This window comes from Musca autumnalis, unplaced genomic scaffold, assembly GCF_047663935.1.
Source record: "Musca autumnalis isolate F117 unplaced genomic scaffold, ASM4766393v1 scaffold_3, whole genome shotgun sequence".
Classification (NCBI taxonomy): Eukaryota; Metazoa; Arthropoda; class Insecta; order Diptera; family Muscidae; genus Musca; species Musca autumnalis.
The window spans coordinates 219943138-219962992 of NW_027411866.1; the positions used below are offsets into that span (position 1 = coordinate 219943138).

General features: G+C 33.7%; 1 protein-coding gene across 1 annotated transcript; it reads left to right on the forward strand.

Annotated features, from left to right (window-relative positions):
• Positions 1-7742: 7742 nt before the first annotated feature.
• On the forward strand, positions 7743-9224 carry LOC141398998 (leucine-rich repeat-containing protein 57). Its single transcript, XM_073976895.1, has 2 exons — positions 7743-8322; positions 8386-9224. The coding sequence occupies exons 1-2, from the start codon at positions 7879-7881 to the stop codon at positions 8656-8658; spliced, it is 717 nt and encodes a 238-aa protein (XP_073832996.1). The 5' UTR covers positions 7743-7878; the 3' UTR covers positions 8659-9224.
• Positions 9225-19855: the final 10631 nt, after the last annotated feature.

Consider the following 19855-nt stretch of genomic DNA (forward strand, 5'->3'; position numbering starts at 1 on the left):
AATCTAGTTCATAGTTCACTGTCCAGTTCAATCATTCGGATCAAAATCGTTCACCGGCTCTTAATCGGTCGTTTGATGAAAACGCATACATGCACCAAATACAAACAAACAAAAGACTAATATAATTTAACTACTCCATGACAAAAATATAACATCTACATAGTTTTATTGCATCCTTCCCTGCAAGCAAAAACTATCGCGGAAGTGACTTAGGCGTGTCGCCCAGGGCGATGAAAACAGTCGCGGCGATAGTCGCAGAAGTCACCCCGAAGTGACCTCCGTTGTGAAGAAATGAACCACGCCGGCGTGTCGTCTTGGAAGTCACTCCAGAGACACTTCTAGAAGATCATTTCCGCGATAGTTCTAGGAATTAAAAAAAAAATTCTATTTATTTTTAATTAATTTTTTTATTTTTATTTTTTTTAGTTTTACATATTTATTTTTTTAATATTTTTTATTTTTATTTATTTTTTATTTCTCTTCTATTTTAGAGAAATTATTCTTTGCAAATTTCCGCCTACATTAATTTTTTCATTTTAAAAATGTGATGTTTTTTTTGCCTGACTTGGGAAGCGAACCCGGACCTTCAGAGTGCAAAGCGAGTATGCTTACCACTGAACCACCATCTCATATAATCATCACATAGAAAATGTTCTATATTTGTTCAAATGTGTTGAATCATTAAATAAATGTAAACAATCGCCTTGGAAGTCCCTCAGAAGTCACTCCGAAGTGTCGGCATACGCGATAAAACGTAATCACAATAAGGCTATCGAAATTGTTTGTGTAATTCACCGACGATCTTCCTTGGGGTGTCTCCGGAGTGACCTCTTAGGCGAGGGAGTGCGAAACTCACTTCCAATTGCTGGCAGGGTTAAAGAAAGATTAATTAATTTTAGAAAAAACATCCTTCATTTAGGTGGCTGGCAAAAAATCGTATGTTGTGTTTGTGTGTAGAAATTGTCATTGCAAAAAAGCTTTGTGCATGTGTGCTTCTTTTTATTTTTTCCCGTTTTTTCTATCCAAAAATGCAGATTCAATATGTAATGGATTCGACATATTGTAATATGTTATGGGTACTTTACACGATATGTTTTTTACATATGAGTTGTCCCTTTGCATATACATTTTGTACGGGAAAAGTGACAACTCATATGTAAAAAACATACCGTGTAAAGTACCCATTATAGCTGTGTTCCTTTAGTCGATGGTCAGACTAGCAAGGTTTCATGAAACCAATTTCGTTAAAGTTTCTTTTCAAATTTCGTTAATGTCCACACACGTTAACGTGAAATTTAAGATCTTTGCGTGTCCTCTTTATTTCACCATTCGCGTTTGTTGTGTTTCTCATACCAATAAAAACAAAAAAGACATAAATAACATAAAATAATTAACATTAATAATTAAATTAATATTAATAGTTAAATTTTCACTATTTCATTAATTAAATGTTTTTATTAAATATATTTATGTTTGTTTTGTTGTTAACGTTTGCTTGAGAAAATAAAAATGAAAGAAAATTGAAGAAAAAATCTTGCAACGAAGAACAAGAAGAGGCAACACAACAAACACAGAAAATCATGTACATGGGTTTCACTACTTCATACCCCTCGCCTATAAACTTGACGTCGCCATGTTGAAATCGTGCTAGTCTGACCATCGACTTACTTACCTGAGGTTACCATTTTTGCCATTTGTTACCATTTTTAACCTGCAAAGCGTTCCTTAACCCCGAAAAGTGGCAAAACTGGAAGCAATTTTTAAGAGAGTGAGAGTGGAGAGAGGGCGAAAATGACTTTCTCTTCTACCACAGGCTACCAGCAAAATTTCTGCAGGTAAAAAATGGCAGAACTGATTTTTCGACTTTTGAGTCGAACGCTGACAAAACTAAATGAAAAACTGTGAAATAAAAGACGAAAATTGATTTTTTTATGTTTCTCTTTGACATTGCTGCCACATCTACCGTTTTTCCGTTCTTTTACTTTTCTGGTAAAAATGTTCATGAGAGAGCAATTTTGACATTTTTCTCTTTTACCACCCTTACCATTAAAAAAGTAAAGGAACAAAGCTTATGTCTCGTATGTTTTTGTAGAAATCTTCATTTTCGGACAGCTATTCCATTTACCTTGATCCAAAACATAAACAAACTGATCACATTACGAAGGCATCCCTTAACATAGACGACGCCGTCACGTTATGTATTTGTGAACGACATGTTGAACTAGATTGTGAATCGTTCGCTGATCGTACGGTCACCGACTGATTATAGATAGTTCAATGAACTATTGAACTATAATGAACTATATCGACTGATCTAGTTCATACGCTCTTTTCAATGAATCGTTCAATTGAACTATTTCGTTCATGAACTATACAACTCTACTAGTTATGTCAACGCATCCACCATGGTACAATAATACAGGTAGCATTATCATGCCAGCTGATGGTAACGTAATGTGTCAATTGCATTGAATTATTGTCAAATTTTGACATTTTATGTTACCAACAATTGCCGATGCGGCTACCTGTGTATTTGTACCATGGCATCCACAAAACAATGCACAATTACCAAGGTAGATGTACAGCCCAGCTGATAGAATGCAAAATAAACTAGGAATTCGCCATGAAATATCAAAGCAAATACTCAAACGTCAAAAACAATCGAAGCAAAAAACATATGATTAAGATAATCTGCGTTCTGATTTGTTAAATAAATTTGCCGCAAAGATCATATGCCGAGGCCATGGTACAATAAGAAAGGTAGATGCATCGGCGAATTGCTACAACAAAGCATCTTTTTTTGTAATGTAAACTGTCAAAATTGTCTCCAAATGGTATCTTGTTGTCTCTTTTTATCGCTTGTGTTTGACTATACAGTGTAGACATGCTATCTCTTACTTACCGAATCATATGGTTTTTTGTTTTGATTTTTCATGGCGAATTCTTATTTTTTGAAGTTTTAGATTCGATCAGCTGTGCTGAGGCATCTACCTTTCTAATTGTACCATGGCCGAGGCGAATTCATGGTACAATAATACAGGTAGCATTATCAAGCCAGCTGATGGTAACATAATGTGTCAATTGCATTGAATTGATGTCAAATTTTGACATCTTATGTTACCAACAATTGCCGATGCGGCTACCTGTGTATTTGTACCATGGGCGAATTGTTTTATTTTTCGCCAGTTTACAAATTTTAACATTTTACCATGGTACAATAAGAAAGGGTGCCGTGACATAACACCCAACGGACATAACTCCCAAAACGATTTTGGGAGTTATGTCCACCTTGGTTTGCGGACATAACTCCCAAATTCTTTGGGAGCTATGTCCGACCCCCCTTAGCGGACATAAGTCCCAATGGGAGTTATGTCCGTTTTTAAAATTTAAGTGATTTTTATTTAAATACAATTTTTATTTCAAATGTATAAGAAAAAAATTAAAAATTAACTCTATGTTCATATGCATTTTTCATTTCATAAAAATGTATAACTGATTTAAAATTTTTAAGAAAATTAAGTACAAAATAAGTAGTGGCCATGTCAAATCGAACTATATTCAAAATTTGTCTTTAAACCTATTTTAAACGAAAAATGCTGCCTACAGGAAAATAAAAAGTTTTTGTTAAAATTCACAAATACGTTCTGGAAAAAATCGCACGATGTTTTACAAAAAATATTTTCACAATTTAACAAGATAAAAAGTTTTTGTAAAAATATTCAAATACTTTCTGAAAAACGAAAAGCGCCGCAGGCGAAAATATTTTTGAAAAAATCGCGCGATTTTTTAAAAAAATATTTTCACAATTTGAGAAGATAAAAAGTTTTTATAAAAATATTAAAATACATTCTGAAAAACTAAAAGCGCCGCAGTCGAAAATATTTTTGAAAAAATCGCGCGATTTTTTACAAAAATATTTTCACAATTAAAGAATATAAAAAGTTTTTGTAAAAAATATTCAAATACTTTGTTAAAAATGAAAAGCGCCACAGGCGAAAATATTTTTGAAAAAATCGCGCGATTTTTTACAAAAATATTTTCAAATTTAAGAAAATAAAAAGTTTTTGTAAAAATATTCAAATACTTTCTAAAAACGAAAAGCGCCGCAGGCAAAAATATTTTTGAAAAAAATCGCGCGATATTTTTACAAAAATATTTTCACAATTTAAGAAGATAAAAAGTGTTTTAACAAATATTCAAATACTTTGTGAAAAATGAAAAGCGCCGCAGTCGAAAATATTTTTGAAAAAATCGCGCGATTTTTTAAAAAAATATTTTCACAATTTGAGAAGATAAAAAGTTTTTATAAAAATATTAAAATACATTCTGAAAAACTAAAAGCGCCGCAGTCGAAAATATTTTTGAAAAAATCGCGCGATTTTTTATAAAAATATTTTCACAATTAAAGAATATAAAAAGTTTTTGTAAAAAATATTCAAATACTTTGTTAAAAATGAAAAGCGCCACAGGCGAAAATATTTTTGAAAAAATCGCGCGATTTTTTACAAAAATATTTTCAAATTTAAGAAAATAAAAAGTTTTTGTAAAAATATTCGAATACTTTCTAAAAGCGAAAAGCGCCGCAGGCAAAAATATTTTTGAAAAAAATCGCGCGATATTTTTACAAAAATATTTTCACAATTTAAGAAGATAAAAAGTGTTTTAACAAATATTCAAATACTTTGTGAAAAATGAAAAGCGCCGCAGTCGAAAATATTTTTGAAAAAATCGCGCGATTTTTTACAAAAATATTTTCAAATTTAAGAAAATAAAAAGTTTTTGTAAAAATATTCAAATACTTTCTAAAAACGAAAAGCGCCGCGGGCAAAAATATTTTTGAAAAAAATCGCGCGATATTTTTACAAAAATATTTTTACAATTTAAGAAAATAAAAAGTTTTTGAAAAAGTGTTCAAAAATATGTTCACAATTAAAGGAGATAAAAAGTCGAAAATATTTTTGAAAACAGAAATCTCGAGATTTTTTACAAATATTCAAATACTTTCTGAAAAACGAAAATATTTTTGAAAAAATAGCGCGATTTTCTTAACAAATGTTTTTACAATTTAAAACTTCTCCTAACTGCTACTTACATAATTTCGGGCATAATTTCGTTTTTAACTAATTTTATGAAATCAGGAGGATTTTGTGGATACTTCGATAGTGGTTGGCACTTAAGGCCTGCGTACATAAGCTGCCTTGCCTGCTTACCTTGCTTATTTCCGATAAAAGAATAAAAAAGAAAAGGGCAACCCAGTTCGAAATTTGCTCGGCCTTCTTTATTCTTTTATTTTAATTATGTCAAAAATGAAGCAGGAAAGCAAGGCGTCATTTATTCTAAACAACGCACGAAAACACCATACTATTATACGCAACCCTGCTTTTTCGTAATAAACTACCAAAAATGCAACTGTTTTATGATGTCTTTGTTTGTTTGTGTGTGTTGCAGAAAAACAAAAATACTCAAACGATGACAAAAGTGTAAATAAATGTGTAAAAAACATGCAAAAATTATTCTTTTTTCAATTTTGAATTAAGTCAAGTTATTTGGTAAACATTAAGCCCTCGGCACATACGGCCCGTTGGGACACGCGTTGTCCCAAAACAGTTAAATTAGGTTTAACTTTAATGCGTCAGCCATATTGTTGTTTTTCAAAAAAATTGGCTTCACTTACACTTTTTTCATGTGGTTGTTGTAACGCAACGCACAACGCGAGGTATGTGCCGAGCGCTTTAGTGTTGTGAAATTCTTATTTTTCGGAATTAAAATTATTGTGTGCGTGTGTATGTGTTATTGTATCCGTGTGTATGTGCGATTGTGTACGTAAGCAAATGACGCAAAAAACAGATGTAAATACACTTCATTTGTTTCTAGGATTTCGTAAAACGAAATCATTTAATGTGCATATGTAAATTGGACTTAATGGTCCAAATACATACGGTCCGTTGTGCGACGCGTTGCGTGTTGAAAACAACAACCACATGAAAAATGTGTAAGTAATGCCAAGTTTGTTCATGAAGTTTTCATGTGGTTGTTGTAACCCAACGCTCAACGCGCCGTATGTGCAGCGGCCTTTACGTATACGTCAAATATATCCTCACTAAGAAGGTTAACCCTGCAAAAGGCTATAATAGGTGTGTACGATAACCCAATAATTTGTACAAATTCGTACAAATTTTTACTGAATGCTGTACGATAACAAAATTATCCAGCAAAAGAGAGCGAGTTTGGAGAGATTTTTGGAGAGTTTTGTGACTGAGAACTTGCAAATTTTTGCTGGGAAAATTTGACCCGCAAAAATTTGCAAGTCTGATCAGCTGACTTTTAATCACCTGTTTAATGTAAACAACTCGAAATGTTAACATTTTTGACCAAGAAAATTTCACAATTGCACATTTTTTTAGATTCTAAAGCGTTGTGGATAGGATTAAAGCATTAAATAAGTAAACTGCAATTTTAAAATTTATGTTTTTGTTCCGTTTGGTTTAAAATATCAAAAGAAACAAAAACAAATTTCATACATATAACCGGGTTAACCCAGTGGGTCTGGGTTTCAAATGTCATTTCCATTGTGTATACTTCAAATAAATCCTCATAAAGAAGGTTAACCCTGCAAAATACTATAATATAAAATACTATAATAAGAAGGTGTTACATCAAATCATGTCAAACGTCAAATTTGCTCACAATAATGCATTACTGTGAATTGCTTGTTTACATTTTGTATGTGATTTTATTCACAATAACGCATTTTGACAACTGGTATGAAGAACAGCCATGGTGGAATAAGAAGGTGTTACATCAAATCATTTCAAACGTCAAATTTGCTCACAATAATGCATTACTTTGAATTGCTTGTTTACATTTTGTATGTAATTTTATTCACAATAACGCATTTTGACAACTGGTATGAAGATCAGCTGTTTTTGGCGCTAATAAGAATAAGAAGGAATAAGAAGGTGTTACATCAAATCATACCAAACGTCAAATTTGGTCACAATAATTTATTATTGTGAATTGCTTGTTTACATTTTGAATGTGTTTTTATTCACAATAATGAATTTTGACAACTAGTGTGATTACCAGCTGTTTTTGCCGCTGTACCTGTATTATTGTGCCATGGTATGTGGTCTGTTCCTTTACTTTTAAAAATGGTAACAGTGGCAGAAAATGGTAAAAGTGGTAAACTGCTATCATATATGGTCTGTTCCTTTACTTTTGAAAGTGGTAAAACCGGCAAAAGTAGCAAAAGTTGTAAACTGCTACCATATGAATTGTAAAAAGTGGTAAAACTTGAAGATTCTTGAACGTAAAGGAACAGGGCTATAAATTGTATGCTATTAAAAGTAAGGGAACACTTTGTAGGTTAAAAATGGTAAGAAATGGTAACCTCAGGTAAGTAAAGGAACACAGCTATGATTTGATGCATGGTACAATTACAAAGGTAGATGCCTCAGCCCAGCTGATCGAATATAAAACGTCAAAAGACTAGGAATTCGCCATGAAAAATCTAAACAAAAAACCATATGATTCGGTAAGTAAGAGATAGGAAGTCTACACTTTATAGACAAACACAAGCGATAAAAAGAGACAACAAGAGACCATTTAGCGAAAATTTTGACAGTTTACGTTACAAAAAAAGTTGCTTTGTTGTAGCAATTCGCCGATGCATCTACCTCTGTAATTGTACCATGTGTAACACCTTATTCCACCATGGTAATCCTACTCGAAATTAATCAGCTGTTTTTGAAATAATTAAATTTTTGTCACTGCAACAACAACAAACAGCGGAAAAAGAAGAAATTATTCGTATTCCTCCTATACAAGTAAATAATTAATTAGACAAATCGATATCGTAGCCAACAGGCGCATACAACAATGGGAAACAAGCAAATCAAACAACATTTGGAAACGGCACAAAAGACTGGAATATTGAAGATTAGTTTGCAGCGTTTACAAGAACTGCCTCCACAATTGAAGAATTATCCAAATGTTTTGAAGACGTTGGACTTGTCACAAAATCGTTTCGAGAAAATACCCGATGAAATTGGACGATTTACACTGATCAAACATTTCAATATGAGTGGGAATCGTATTGTCGATATACCTGATGCTCTGGGAGAACTTATTAAATTGGAAGTGTTGCTGCTGAACGACAATATGATTGTAAAGATACCAAGAAGCTTATCAAATTGTCAAAATCTCAAGACTGTGAATTTAAGTCACAACCAACTAACTGAATTCCCTGTGATGTTTTGTGGTCTGAAACATTTGGATGTTTTGGATTTGTCGCGCAATAAAATTACAGCTGTTCCCAGTGAGGTAGGTTGCAATGGGAGTATTTGGTAAATAAACAATATTACAATTTCTTTCTCCATGTCTTAGGTTGGCACATTGCGTGTAACAGAGCTGAACTTAAATCAGAATCAAATTTCAATGTTGTCTGAAGAAATTGCCGATTGTCCAAAGCTGAAAACATTGCGTTTGGAAGAGAATTGCTTACAGGCCAGTGCCTTTACCCCACGCATACTTAAAGAATCAAAAGTGTGTAATCTATTTGTTGATGGCAATCTATTTAATCCCAAAGAATTCAATCAGCTAGATGGCTATGATGATTATATGGAACGTTATACCCAAGTTAAAAAGAAGCTGTATTAGATTGACGTATTGTTTGTTTTTTCCTTGTTTCGGAGCAGCTAACGTTTAGTGCCAACACTTTGATTTCTGGATGTTTTAGACCATAGACATTGTTGTTCATTACGGCACCAATTGCATATGAATGTGGATGTCAAAGGAAATTTATTCTTTCGAATAAAATCAGATATTGTCGCTAATCCCCAGCTTCTCCCAATTTTTCTGTAGTTTATTTTCTTAGTAGTAACGAAGTAAAGTAATCTACAAATAAACACTGATATAGTATAAATGCAATTTAAGACATAATATGGAACATATGACTCAAGCACCACCGCCATTGGCCAGTCAACGATAATGCTTTTTATTAAATATTCATAAACAAATAAAAACTTAAATAAATATTTGTCATGATTCATTATTAAAGTTTTATTAGCACATATAAACCTCTTGTGTACATCTTGGTCTCTTTGATATCTATTTTATTTATATGTATGTATTTACTAGCTATATTTTATTACAATTTTATAATACGTATTGTATTCATTACAATCTACTTGGTAATAAAGTGTATTAATAACAGTCAATGTAAAGCAAGAGCTTAATTACGATATCCTATAAAAATATAGAATATGTACATATTGTTACGGAATTAGATTTAACTAATGTCCGTGTAGACGTTGTTTTATTCCCCGATACGATTTGTACAAAATAAAACAGGGTTCGTTTTAGATTACGTTTCTACAATGCTTTATTTACTTTACTAGCAAAATACCCGCTACTTCGTATGCGGAAAAGGAATAATATACAAATAAACAATATTTAATATGGAGAACACTGAAAATTTTGATGTACTAATACCTATTTGAATTGATATTTAATTTCCTTCAAGTACAGCTCGTACACGTTTTGTTCGACATCTACACTTCAACAGCGGCCTACATTTTAAATTTCAGTCCATGTTTTATTAGAACGGTATGGGTATTTTGAAAATTTTATCCACATTTTCCAACCAAATTTTGGAATTTGTGATATAAAAATGTAGAATCCCATTATTCAGAGGATGTTACCCTATATAACAGTTAATTCTTGAGACATTTTATTTTAGGCCTTTTTTTCTCTGGATGTAAAAACCTTCAGTACATTATTTAGAAACCGAATTCGTGTTAGCCTAGAAACAATAGTACATTATTCAGTTCAATTTTTAAAATCCAGGACCCTAGCTCAAACGTTACAGTTTTAGCTCTTCTTGTTCACCCAATGTCAATGGTATTACATGTAGAAACCTTTCATACATTTAAAGGGGGAATAAATATTCTGATCCAATCTCAACAGTGATCCTCATTACAAATTTCATTTATCGATTCACCCAATACCAGTGCTTCAATATTTAGTATTATTTAATACTTCTAGTACCCTTATTGTACGACCACCTCTACCAATGAACCTGACAAATCAATAATATATCAGATTTTCACTTCTATTCCTTAGCCCAATACCAAATTTATTGCAATTTTGTACTTTTCACGCACTAATGATATAATTCCATCTTCCAACCCAACGTCAAATTTAATAGCATTTAGTATATTTCGTATTTCTCAATAAATCATCCAGCCCTCAGCCTAATTTTAGAATTTGTATGCAATTCAAAAAATCCGTATCTAAACACCAACACAATCCCTCATACAACAATTCCACCTATGTATATCCCTTCATGCAACACCAAACTGGTACCAAATTTAATACTTATAGTATGTATAAGTTTCAAAAATTACTTCCTTTTATCCAAAACTATATCCCAACCGCGATTTAGTATTTATCGCATACATTAGTACGAATTTCCAAAACTTCCTTTCTATCTCCACTCTAAACGTCAACTGCTATTCTAATACCGGATTTCACAATTTCAGCTCTACGCCTTTACACAATAACAATTTGGACCAAATTCTATGCCACTTAGTAATTTTCGTACACTTATTGTACGTATATCCACAACCACATCCATATCTCAACCCTACACACCAACAGCGGCTATAACACCAAATTTCCGAATTCCACCTCTATTCATAATACCATTAATTCTTTTCGTATGAAAGTACGAATTTCAAAAACTATCTCCAACAGTAATTGCGAATTTCAGGATTCCACCTCTATCTGTCCACCCAAATCTAAATTGTACCAAATTTAGTAGCATTTAGTACTTTTCGTACCCATAAGTACAAATTTCCAAAACTACCTCAATGCTACACTCCATAAGTAATCTTAATGATAAATTTCAGGATTCCAGCTCTATCTGTTCACCCAAATCCAAAATGTACCAAAATTAGTACCATTTAGTACTTTCCGTACCTATAAGTACGAATTTCCGAAGCTACCTCAATCCTACACTCAATAAGTAATTTTAATTCCAAATTTCAGGATTACAGCTCTATCCGTCCACCTAAATTTAAATTGTACCAAATTTAGTACCATTTAGTGCGAATAAGTACGAATTTCCAAGACTAAGTCAATTCTACAGTCCAACAGTAATCTTAATTCCAAATTTCGGGATCCCAGCTCTATTCGTTCCCCCAAATCCAAATTGTACCAAATTTAGTACTTTTCGTACCCATAAGTACGAACTTCCAAAACTTCATCAATCATACACTCCATCTGTAATCTTAATTCCAAATTTCAGCACTCCAGCTCTATCCGTTCACCCAAATCCAAATTGCGTACCATTTAGTACTTTTCGTACCCCCTAAGTAGGAATTTCCAAAACTTGCTCAATCCTACACCCCAATAGTGATCTTAAATCAAAATTTTAGGATTCCAGCTTTATCCGTTCAACAAAATTTGAATTGTACCAAATTTAGTACCATTAAGTACTTTCCGTACCCATAAGTACGAATTTCCAAGATTAACTCAATCCTACACTCCAAAAGTAATTAAATTCCAAATTTCAGGATTCCAGATCTATCCGTTCACCCAAATCCAAATTGTACCAAATTTAGTACCATTTAGTACTTCTCGTACACGTAAGTACGAACTTCCAAAATCATTTCCTTATATCAACACCACTTCCCAACCTTGATTCCCATACCAAATATGAAGATTGTAGCTATATCCGCTCAAAATATACAATTGGTACCAAATTTAGTAACTTTTCGTACACTTATAGGTCGAATTTCCAAAAACCCTTTGGTACATCTTTCTAACTCTCCATCAGTTACCCTCATTCCAAATTTCAGAATTCTAGCTCTTCCCGTTTGCCTAATACAAAGGGTACCATATTTAGTACCTTTTAGTACTTTTCGTACCCTTCTAGGTCGAATTTCCAAAAACCCAGCCTTATCTCACCCCTACACAACGACAGCAACCCACAGTCAAAATTTCAGCTTTCTAGCTTCAGCGGTTTCGTCTGGGCGATGATATGTCAGTCACTCACTCAGTCACTCACTCACTCACTCACTAAGCTCTTTTATATATATAGATTACACTTATTCAGAACCGACTGTTATAGCTAAGCACACAGCAAGTCTCTAGTTAGCACGCAGCTATTCTTTAACCGATCTGTTCAGTTCAACGCTTAAAACACAACTCACCCTCGTCATTGCCAGTTCCCCTGTATTTATACCCCAAAGTCTCCTTGGTCTAGAATTATCCAGAAAGTCTGGCAACACCTCGAATCTGTGCAACGAACACACAGACGCACATTCGCACTAAGCGAACAACCATACTCACATACATACATGGGGGAATACAGGCGGACGACAAGCACAGTAATGACGTAATTACAACAACAAACAAATGCAAGAAAGAAGTAGCAACAAAACGATAATTAATTATAATTAATAAAAGGTAAAGTAACAACTAGAATAATGAAGACAATTCTACATGGTAGTTGTTGTTGCTTAAATAAAGTAACTGCATAATAAAAACTTTACGTTACAATTCAAATTTTTAAATTAACGGAAATTAAACTAAATTAACTTAAACCTATCAGTTACATTCGTAACAATATTTATTGAATGGCGATCCAAAATACGACAATATTTTCGTGGAATTTTAGAATTTCCTGAGAAATCAAGACATAGGCGATATATGTACAATATAAGTTACCACGAACTTCTAGTTTGGTACGACGGCACACAGTGTCACGACCGTGGCCAAAAATGGTAAAATCTAAATACTTCGTTGATCAAATTTATTGATGGGGAGTGATAGAAAACATATTAATTAAGAAGAATCTGAATGTTGGTACTGATACGTGAAGTAGTTTTTGCTATATGAGGATTTAAATCCGACAATTTTAGTTAATACGTATTTTTGTGTGTTTTTTTCTAAAATTAATAAATTATATTATGCGTTAATATTTAAAATTTAAAAGTAACGGTCGCTGCAAAAGTGGTTCCTAAGTTCTCTTGGGATGTAATAAACTTGGCTACACCTTTGTTTGCATGTAAATATTAATCATATGGTGTTTACATTTACCCAAACATGTATTATTAAGTTTATTAATTTTCTGAAGCAAATTTTAAATTGAGTGGAGTGGGAAAAAAATTGTATAAAAGTGTATATCGATATTTTTTGCTGTATGAGTAGTAAAAAGTGAGTACTTCAAATATATAAAGGTCCCAGCTGCAGAGGTTTGCAGACGAATGTGTCACTTCTCTTTTTCAGCGACCACCTCACTGAGAGGATACCGCCTTTTTTAACAAATCGTTTTGCGGTGTTGGCTATAGCCCGAAAACGAATGAACCGATCATCATATATTTTTGTGGGCTTATTAAGTACCTAATAGTCTTGCTTTAAAACGTGAGAATTTTTAAAAATATAAATTTTTAAAAAAAATGTGAACAGCGAAAATCAAAATTCGATTTTTTACAAAAAATTGACCGTTTTTTGACCACTAATCGGTCAACAATTTTTTTAAAGGAAATTTCTCATATATAAAGCCAAGAGTTTGATATATTCAATATGCTCACAAACAATATGAAGACTAAACACCAAATTTCAGTCATATCGGGTGGATATTGAGGCCACAACACTCAAAACACCGAAAATGAGGAGACACGGTTCTATGGGGGCTATAGGAAGACGAGGACCTATACCGACATATTTCTGGTGAAAGGTTATAAGTCCCCCAACGCAGACTTAATACCAATTTTCAGCCATTTCGGTGTGATAATCAGGCTAAAACCTCCAAAATACCGAAAATCGGGAGGTACCGTCCTATGGGGGCTATATGAAGGCGTGGACCTATGCAGACAAATTTCATGGTAAAGGTATAATGCCCCCTGCGAAGACTAAATACCAAATTTCAGCAATTTCGGTGTAATAATGAGGCTAAAATCTTTAAAATACCGATAATCGGGAGGTACCGTTATATGGGAGCTATATCAAAACGTGGACCTAAGCCCACAATTCTCTGTTGGAATGTTTGATACCTCTTCCGAAGACTAACCACAAAATTTGAATACTTTCGGTTGGTCATTGTGTCTTAAACATTCAAAATACCGAAAATAGGGAGGTACGGTTCTATGTCGGCTATATCAAAACGTGGACCGACCAACCCAAATTTTTGTCCTGTAGATTGTAAGTCAATAATAGGTACGTGTACCAAAATTGATGCACCTACGACAACTCCTTCTATTTTTGGCCACAGTTAATATGAACTCGCGACATAGTGCGGCATTATTGGAAAAGTTTTTCATGGCTGAAAAACTCAGAAAATGAGAAAAGAATGAGATTTTCTTTCTTCTGGGTGTACCACTGCATTTGTATAAAGTTGTGCTTCCAACTCCAAGCTAAAAAATGACGCTTCCTGGATAGGATTTGTCCACAACTAAATGTTAACTCATTAGTTTAGTTTGACTGGACAGGTGTATACTAAATATACTAAGTAGATTCTGCAACATTTTGTTGTGCCGACGGACCGTCAGGCTTGTCTATTTTTCCATTACGCATCACTTACGTTGAAATACAACAATAGTGGTCATAGCATAAGAGATCTACGCGTTGTCGGTAGTTAACAAATATCTATCTGTTAGCTAAGTGCTACAGATTGCGGACATGCTTCAAGAAGTGGTCCTAAACTGAACTTCTCCGAAATTTTGTGTGGGTGGTACCCGAAGGAGTGGACCGATTGAGTCCATATTGGAACCTCATCTAAGTCTGGTAGAAACTTCACGATATGCAAAGTATGGACCAAATCGGTTGCTCCCTTCAAGAGTAATCGTGCGCACAAATTTTCCGAACTTTTGTGGGGGAGGTAACGGAAGGAGTGGACCGATATAACCCATCTTCGAACTTAAACTAAGTTTGGACGAAATATTGCGAAGCCAGGCAGACGGACGGACATTGCTCAACTGACTCCAAATTGTCTAAAACACATTTTGTCCAAACATACTTGGGGTCTAAAACAAATGTGTTCTTCTTTGACACGGCGGTGCCGATGATTTTCGGCAATTTACACCAAATGTGTTCTTCTTTGACACGGCGGTGCCGATGATTTTCGGCAATTTACACACACACGACCCGAATGCACAGAAAGAGCGTACAAAAGAGAACAAATGTTTTGATTTGTTATTGTTTTATAGCTTGCGTGAATACAAACTTACTAACACACTGTTATAAGTTGCCAATATTTTGAATTTTCTCCGTTCTCTTTTTGGTCATGTCTGGTCTAAAACCATTATTTCGATGAGCACATTTTGCCCGTATGAAAGTGTATATACCCTCGTTAGCATAAATGCTGAGGGTATAAACATAATAGGATAGTTAGTGGTTTAAATTATTGTCCAAGTCCATGTGATGTTGAATGTGTAGAGGTTAGATAGTTCCGGAGATATCAGCCTTCGTAAGGGAATTCCCTACTACAGAATTTGAACTCTTTATTTCTGAATTTCAGATATGAATGTAGACCGAACATATACCCAGTCAGCATTTTTTGAAAATTTTAATCAAATTCGAGTCTTTTTTGATCCGACTGCACGATTAAAAAGCTAGAATATGAGCTCATTTTCTGATCATAAATGACTCCTTTGTCGGTAGGAAAACATAACCTCAGGCGACTCTTCTAAACAAATCACAAATGAGTCTTTTTCGAGTCGTATTTCAATCATTTTTTTGTGTTTTGTTGATTAATTTGGGACCCTTTTTCGAGTCTTTTTAGAGTCATGTTTATAATCATTTATGAGTCTTTAGGGAGTCATTTATGAGTCTTTTCGTTAGACGAAATAAATTAAAAAAATTTTCTTTTTATTCTTCTTTTTTTCTTTCCTTTGTTTTATAGTCTTTTCTGCTTTGTTATGTCTTTTAATTATCCTTTATGTTGCTTGGTGGTTAGTATACTGCTTCTTCATTTCACTTGGCAAAACCTGTTGTGTTGTGTTTGTCTGTACCTTTAATATTATACGTTACATTTATATCAAAATTTTGTAGAAAGTGTATATGAGAATTTTATTTTTTTATTTACAACCAAATAAAAATAAAACAAAGCAATCAGTTTTTAATCACCTAACTGTTCAAAATATGATCAGAAGGTACATAATTATAATCACTTTTCAAACACCTGCATGACCCTTTTTTGATTAACCCTTTCGGTGATTCTATGCCATATGGCATAACCAGTTTTCGAAGCCCGTTTTAAGGCAAAATACTTATGGGCACTCTTTTTTTAATAATTTTGTATTTTTCCCTGAAGTGTTATCTAAAAATAATTCGACAACAATTTTTGATTGGTGTACCCTATACATTGTTATGTCCCAAAGAGCAAGCGCTCCTCGTTCGATTTAAAATTTGCATGAAAATACCATCTTATAATTTTATATATTTTATTAACAAAAATATTTTTTTAGTTAACTTTTTGTATTTAATTTAGTAGATAATCATTGCCTTAATAATTAAAACGAAAAAAAGATCCGAAATATAGTTCAATGGAGCTGCCAGTTTTTTTATATTTCATACTATGCCATATGGCATAGATTTTTCCCAACGGAAATGTTTCACTTTGTTTGACTCCCAGATCTTCTATTGTAAAACCCCTAGATCTTCCATAAGAAGACCTCCAGATCTTGTATAAATAGACCTCCAGGTTCTATAAGAAGACCTCCACCTCTTGTATAAGTAGACCTCCAGGTCTTCTATACGAAGACTTCCAGGTCTTCTATAAGGAAACCACCAGATCCACCATAGGAAAACCTCCAGATGATGTATAACAATTCTTGCAGATTTTCTCCTCTAGATATTATATAAGATGGCCCCACCTCTTCTACAAGCTGACCTCCAGCCCTTCTATAGGATGACATTCAGGTGTTCTATAAGAAGTCCTTCAGATCTGCTATATGAAGACATTCAGGTCTTCTATAAGAAGTCCTCCAGTTTCTCTATAAAAAGGCTTCAAATATTCCATAAGAAGACCCTAGGTTTTCTATAAGAAGACCCTAGGTTTTCTATAAGAAGACCCTAGGTCTTCTATAAGAGGCTTTAAATGTTCTAAAAGAAGACCTCCAGATATTCTATAACAAGACCTTCTATGTGAAGAACCCCAAATCTTCTAATAGTAGACCTCCAGTTATTCTGAAAAACCTTCATGTCTTCTATAAGTAGACCTCCTGGTCTTCAATGAGAAGATCTTATGCTTTTCTATAAGAAGGGCCCCTGCTCTTCTATGAGAAGACCATCTGGTTTTTTATAAGAAGGTCTCCTGCTCTTCTATGAGAAGACGTCCTGCTCTTCTATGAGCAGACCTCCTGCTCTTATATAAGAAGGCCTCCTTCTCTTCTATAAGAATACCTCCTGCCCTTCTATATGCAAACGTCCTTCTCTTCTACGAGAAGACGCCCTGCTCTTCTATGAGCAGACCTCCTGTTCTTGTATAAGAAGTCCTCCTTCTCTTCTATAAGAAGACCTCCTGCCCTTCTATATGCAAACGTCTTATATGAAAGGACGTCCTGCTCTTCTATCAGAAGACGTCCTGCCCTTCTATATGCAAACGTCCTGCTCTTCTATGAAAAGACGTCCTGCTCTTCAAGAAGAGGACCTCCTGCTCTTCTATAAGAAGACCTCTTGCTCTACTATAAGAAGACCTCCTGCTCTTCTATAAGAAGACCTCCTGCTCTTCTATAAGAAGACCTCCTGCCCTTCTATAAGAAGACCTCCTGCCCTTCTATATGCAAACGTCCTGCTCTTCTATGTGAAAACATCCTGTCCTTCTATAAGACGACCTTTTGCTCTTCCAGGAGAAGACATCCTGCCCTTTTATAAGAGGACCTTCTGCTCTTTTATGAGAAGACATCCTGCTCTTCTATAAGAAGACCTCTTCCTCTTCTATAAGGCCTCCTGGTCTTCAATAAGATGACATTTAATTAAAAACTTGAATATTTTAGTTTTGTTTTTTTTTTTTTTTCCTTTAAATACATTCTATGCCATATGGCATAGTGTCCAAAAACCACTTTTCCAAACAAAATGTTAAAAAATTAGTTTTGATTATTCATATAGTGGGCTTAAGTATATATAAAATTGGTAAAATATATTTTTCAGATCAAAAACAAAAAAGAAGCACCGAAAGGGTTAAGCACTTTTCAATCTTCCAGATGATCAAAATGTGACAATAAATAACAAAAAATGGTCACATTTTAAACACTTCAATGACTAATTTGTGATTGCTACACATTTATTGTTGTATTTTTAATTAAACTCTTTTTAATCACTACAGGGAGTCACTTTCGAGTCCCTTTCTGATCATACAAGCGACTTAATCAGTTTTTGATCACCAAGAGGACTCTAAAAAGACTCCTCAATGTGATTTTTGAAAAAACAGTCTTCCAAATGCTAGCTGGGTACATATCGACCTTTTTGTAGGAAATTGACTTATGTTGAAACTGAGGTATGGGGTATTGTATATCGCGAATTGTTGTACTATACCATAACTTTTGAACGCATTTCGGTAAAATAAACTGTTTTAGCCCGATTCACCGATGGATTCCTTAAAATAATAATTTGAGCGGAAGCTGTGGTCGTATTAAATAGGAAAAATGCGTTGAAGGCAACGAGTTTTTTTGTGTTAACTTACAATTAGTGGCTTTACAACACAATGTAGAACTTAATGCTCAAATAAGAAGTTAAAGAATACACTTCAGTGGGCCTATTCTGTAACTTTTATCGATTGAAAAGTTGTTAAAATTTCTTTTGTTTTTGTAACAACTACAAAACAAACAAATGAAATTGTTGTAAAATAAACAATGAGTAAAGTTGTTAAAAAGTTACAGAATAGGTACCCAGTAGGCCTATTCTGTAACTTTTAACAACTATCGATATTGTTTAAATTTGAGTAAAGTTGCTAAAAAGTTACAGAATAGGCCCCCAGAGATGAGGTTTCTAATGTATGATTTTTTAATATACCCACTGTATATACCTCAAACGGATGCTGACATTCTGAAGATTGAAAAATGGCTGGTGCGCACGATAACTCTCGAACGGATGAAACGATTTGGTCCAAAATTTGACTTTCGTAATATTTTGTCCAAACTTAGTTTAAGTTCGAAGATGGGTTATATCGGTCCATTCCTTCCGGTACCTCTCCCACAAAAGTTCCGAAATGTTCGAAAAATTTGTGCGCACTATGCTTGTTCCAGATGTTCAGAAACTGGATAACACTCCAAATGCTGCGGGAACAGTAAGGTATAACAAATCATCTATCGTTCTGGCGACAAAAGTGAGATCGGCCTCAAATTTGATGCCATCGTTTCAGTGGGGAACCACTATACTAACACTAATACTTCTGAAACCATTAAGGTGAGAACACAATGAGAAATTCTGGCTTATCTAAGCATAAATTTTTGTAAAAGAATAAAGAAATCCAAGATCGCATTTATTTTAGGTAGTACCAGTAGGCCTATTCTGTAACTTTTATCGATTGAAAAGTTGTTAAAATTTTCTTTTGTTTTTGTAACAACTACAAAACAAACAAATGGAATTGTTGTAAAATAAACAATGAGTAAAGTTGTTAAAAAGTTACAGAATAGGTACCCTGTAGGCATATTCTGTAACTTTTTAACAACTTTACTCATTGTTTATTTTACAACAATTTCATTTGTTTGTTTTGTTTTTGTTACAATAACAAAAGAAATTTAAACAATATCGATAGTTGTTAAAAGTTACAGAATAGGCCTACTGGTGTTTGTTCATTTACAAAAAATTGAGCGTGAAGCAAGCAACAAAAGTCATTGTGTTTTTGCCT

What these genes read in the sequence shown, in the direction of transcription:
- LOC141398998 (XM_073976895.1), top strand. Translation starts at nt 7,879, where the DNA reads ATGGGAAACAAGCAAATCAAACAACATTTGGAAACGGCACAAAAGACT. An exon ending in TTACAGCTGTTCCCAGTGAG is followed by an intron (nt 8,323 to 8,385) that starts GTAGGTTGCAAT and finishes TCCATGTCTTAG; the next exon opens with GTTGGCACATTGCGTGTAAC.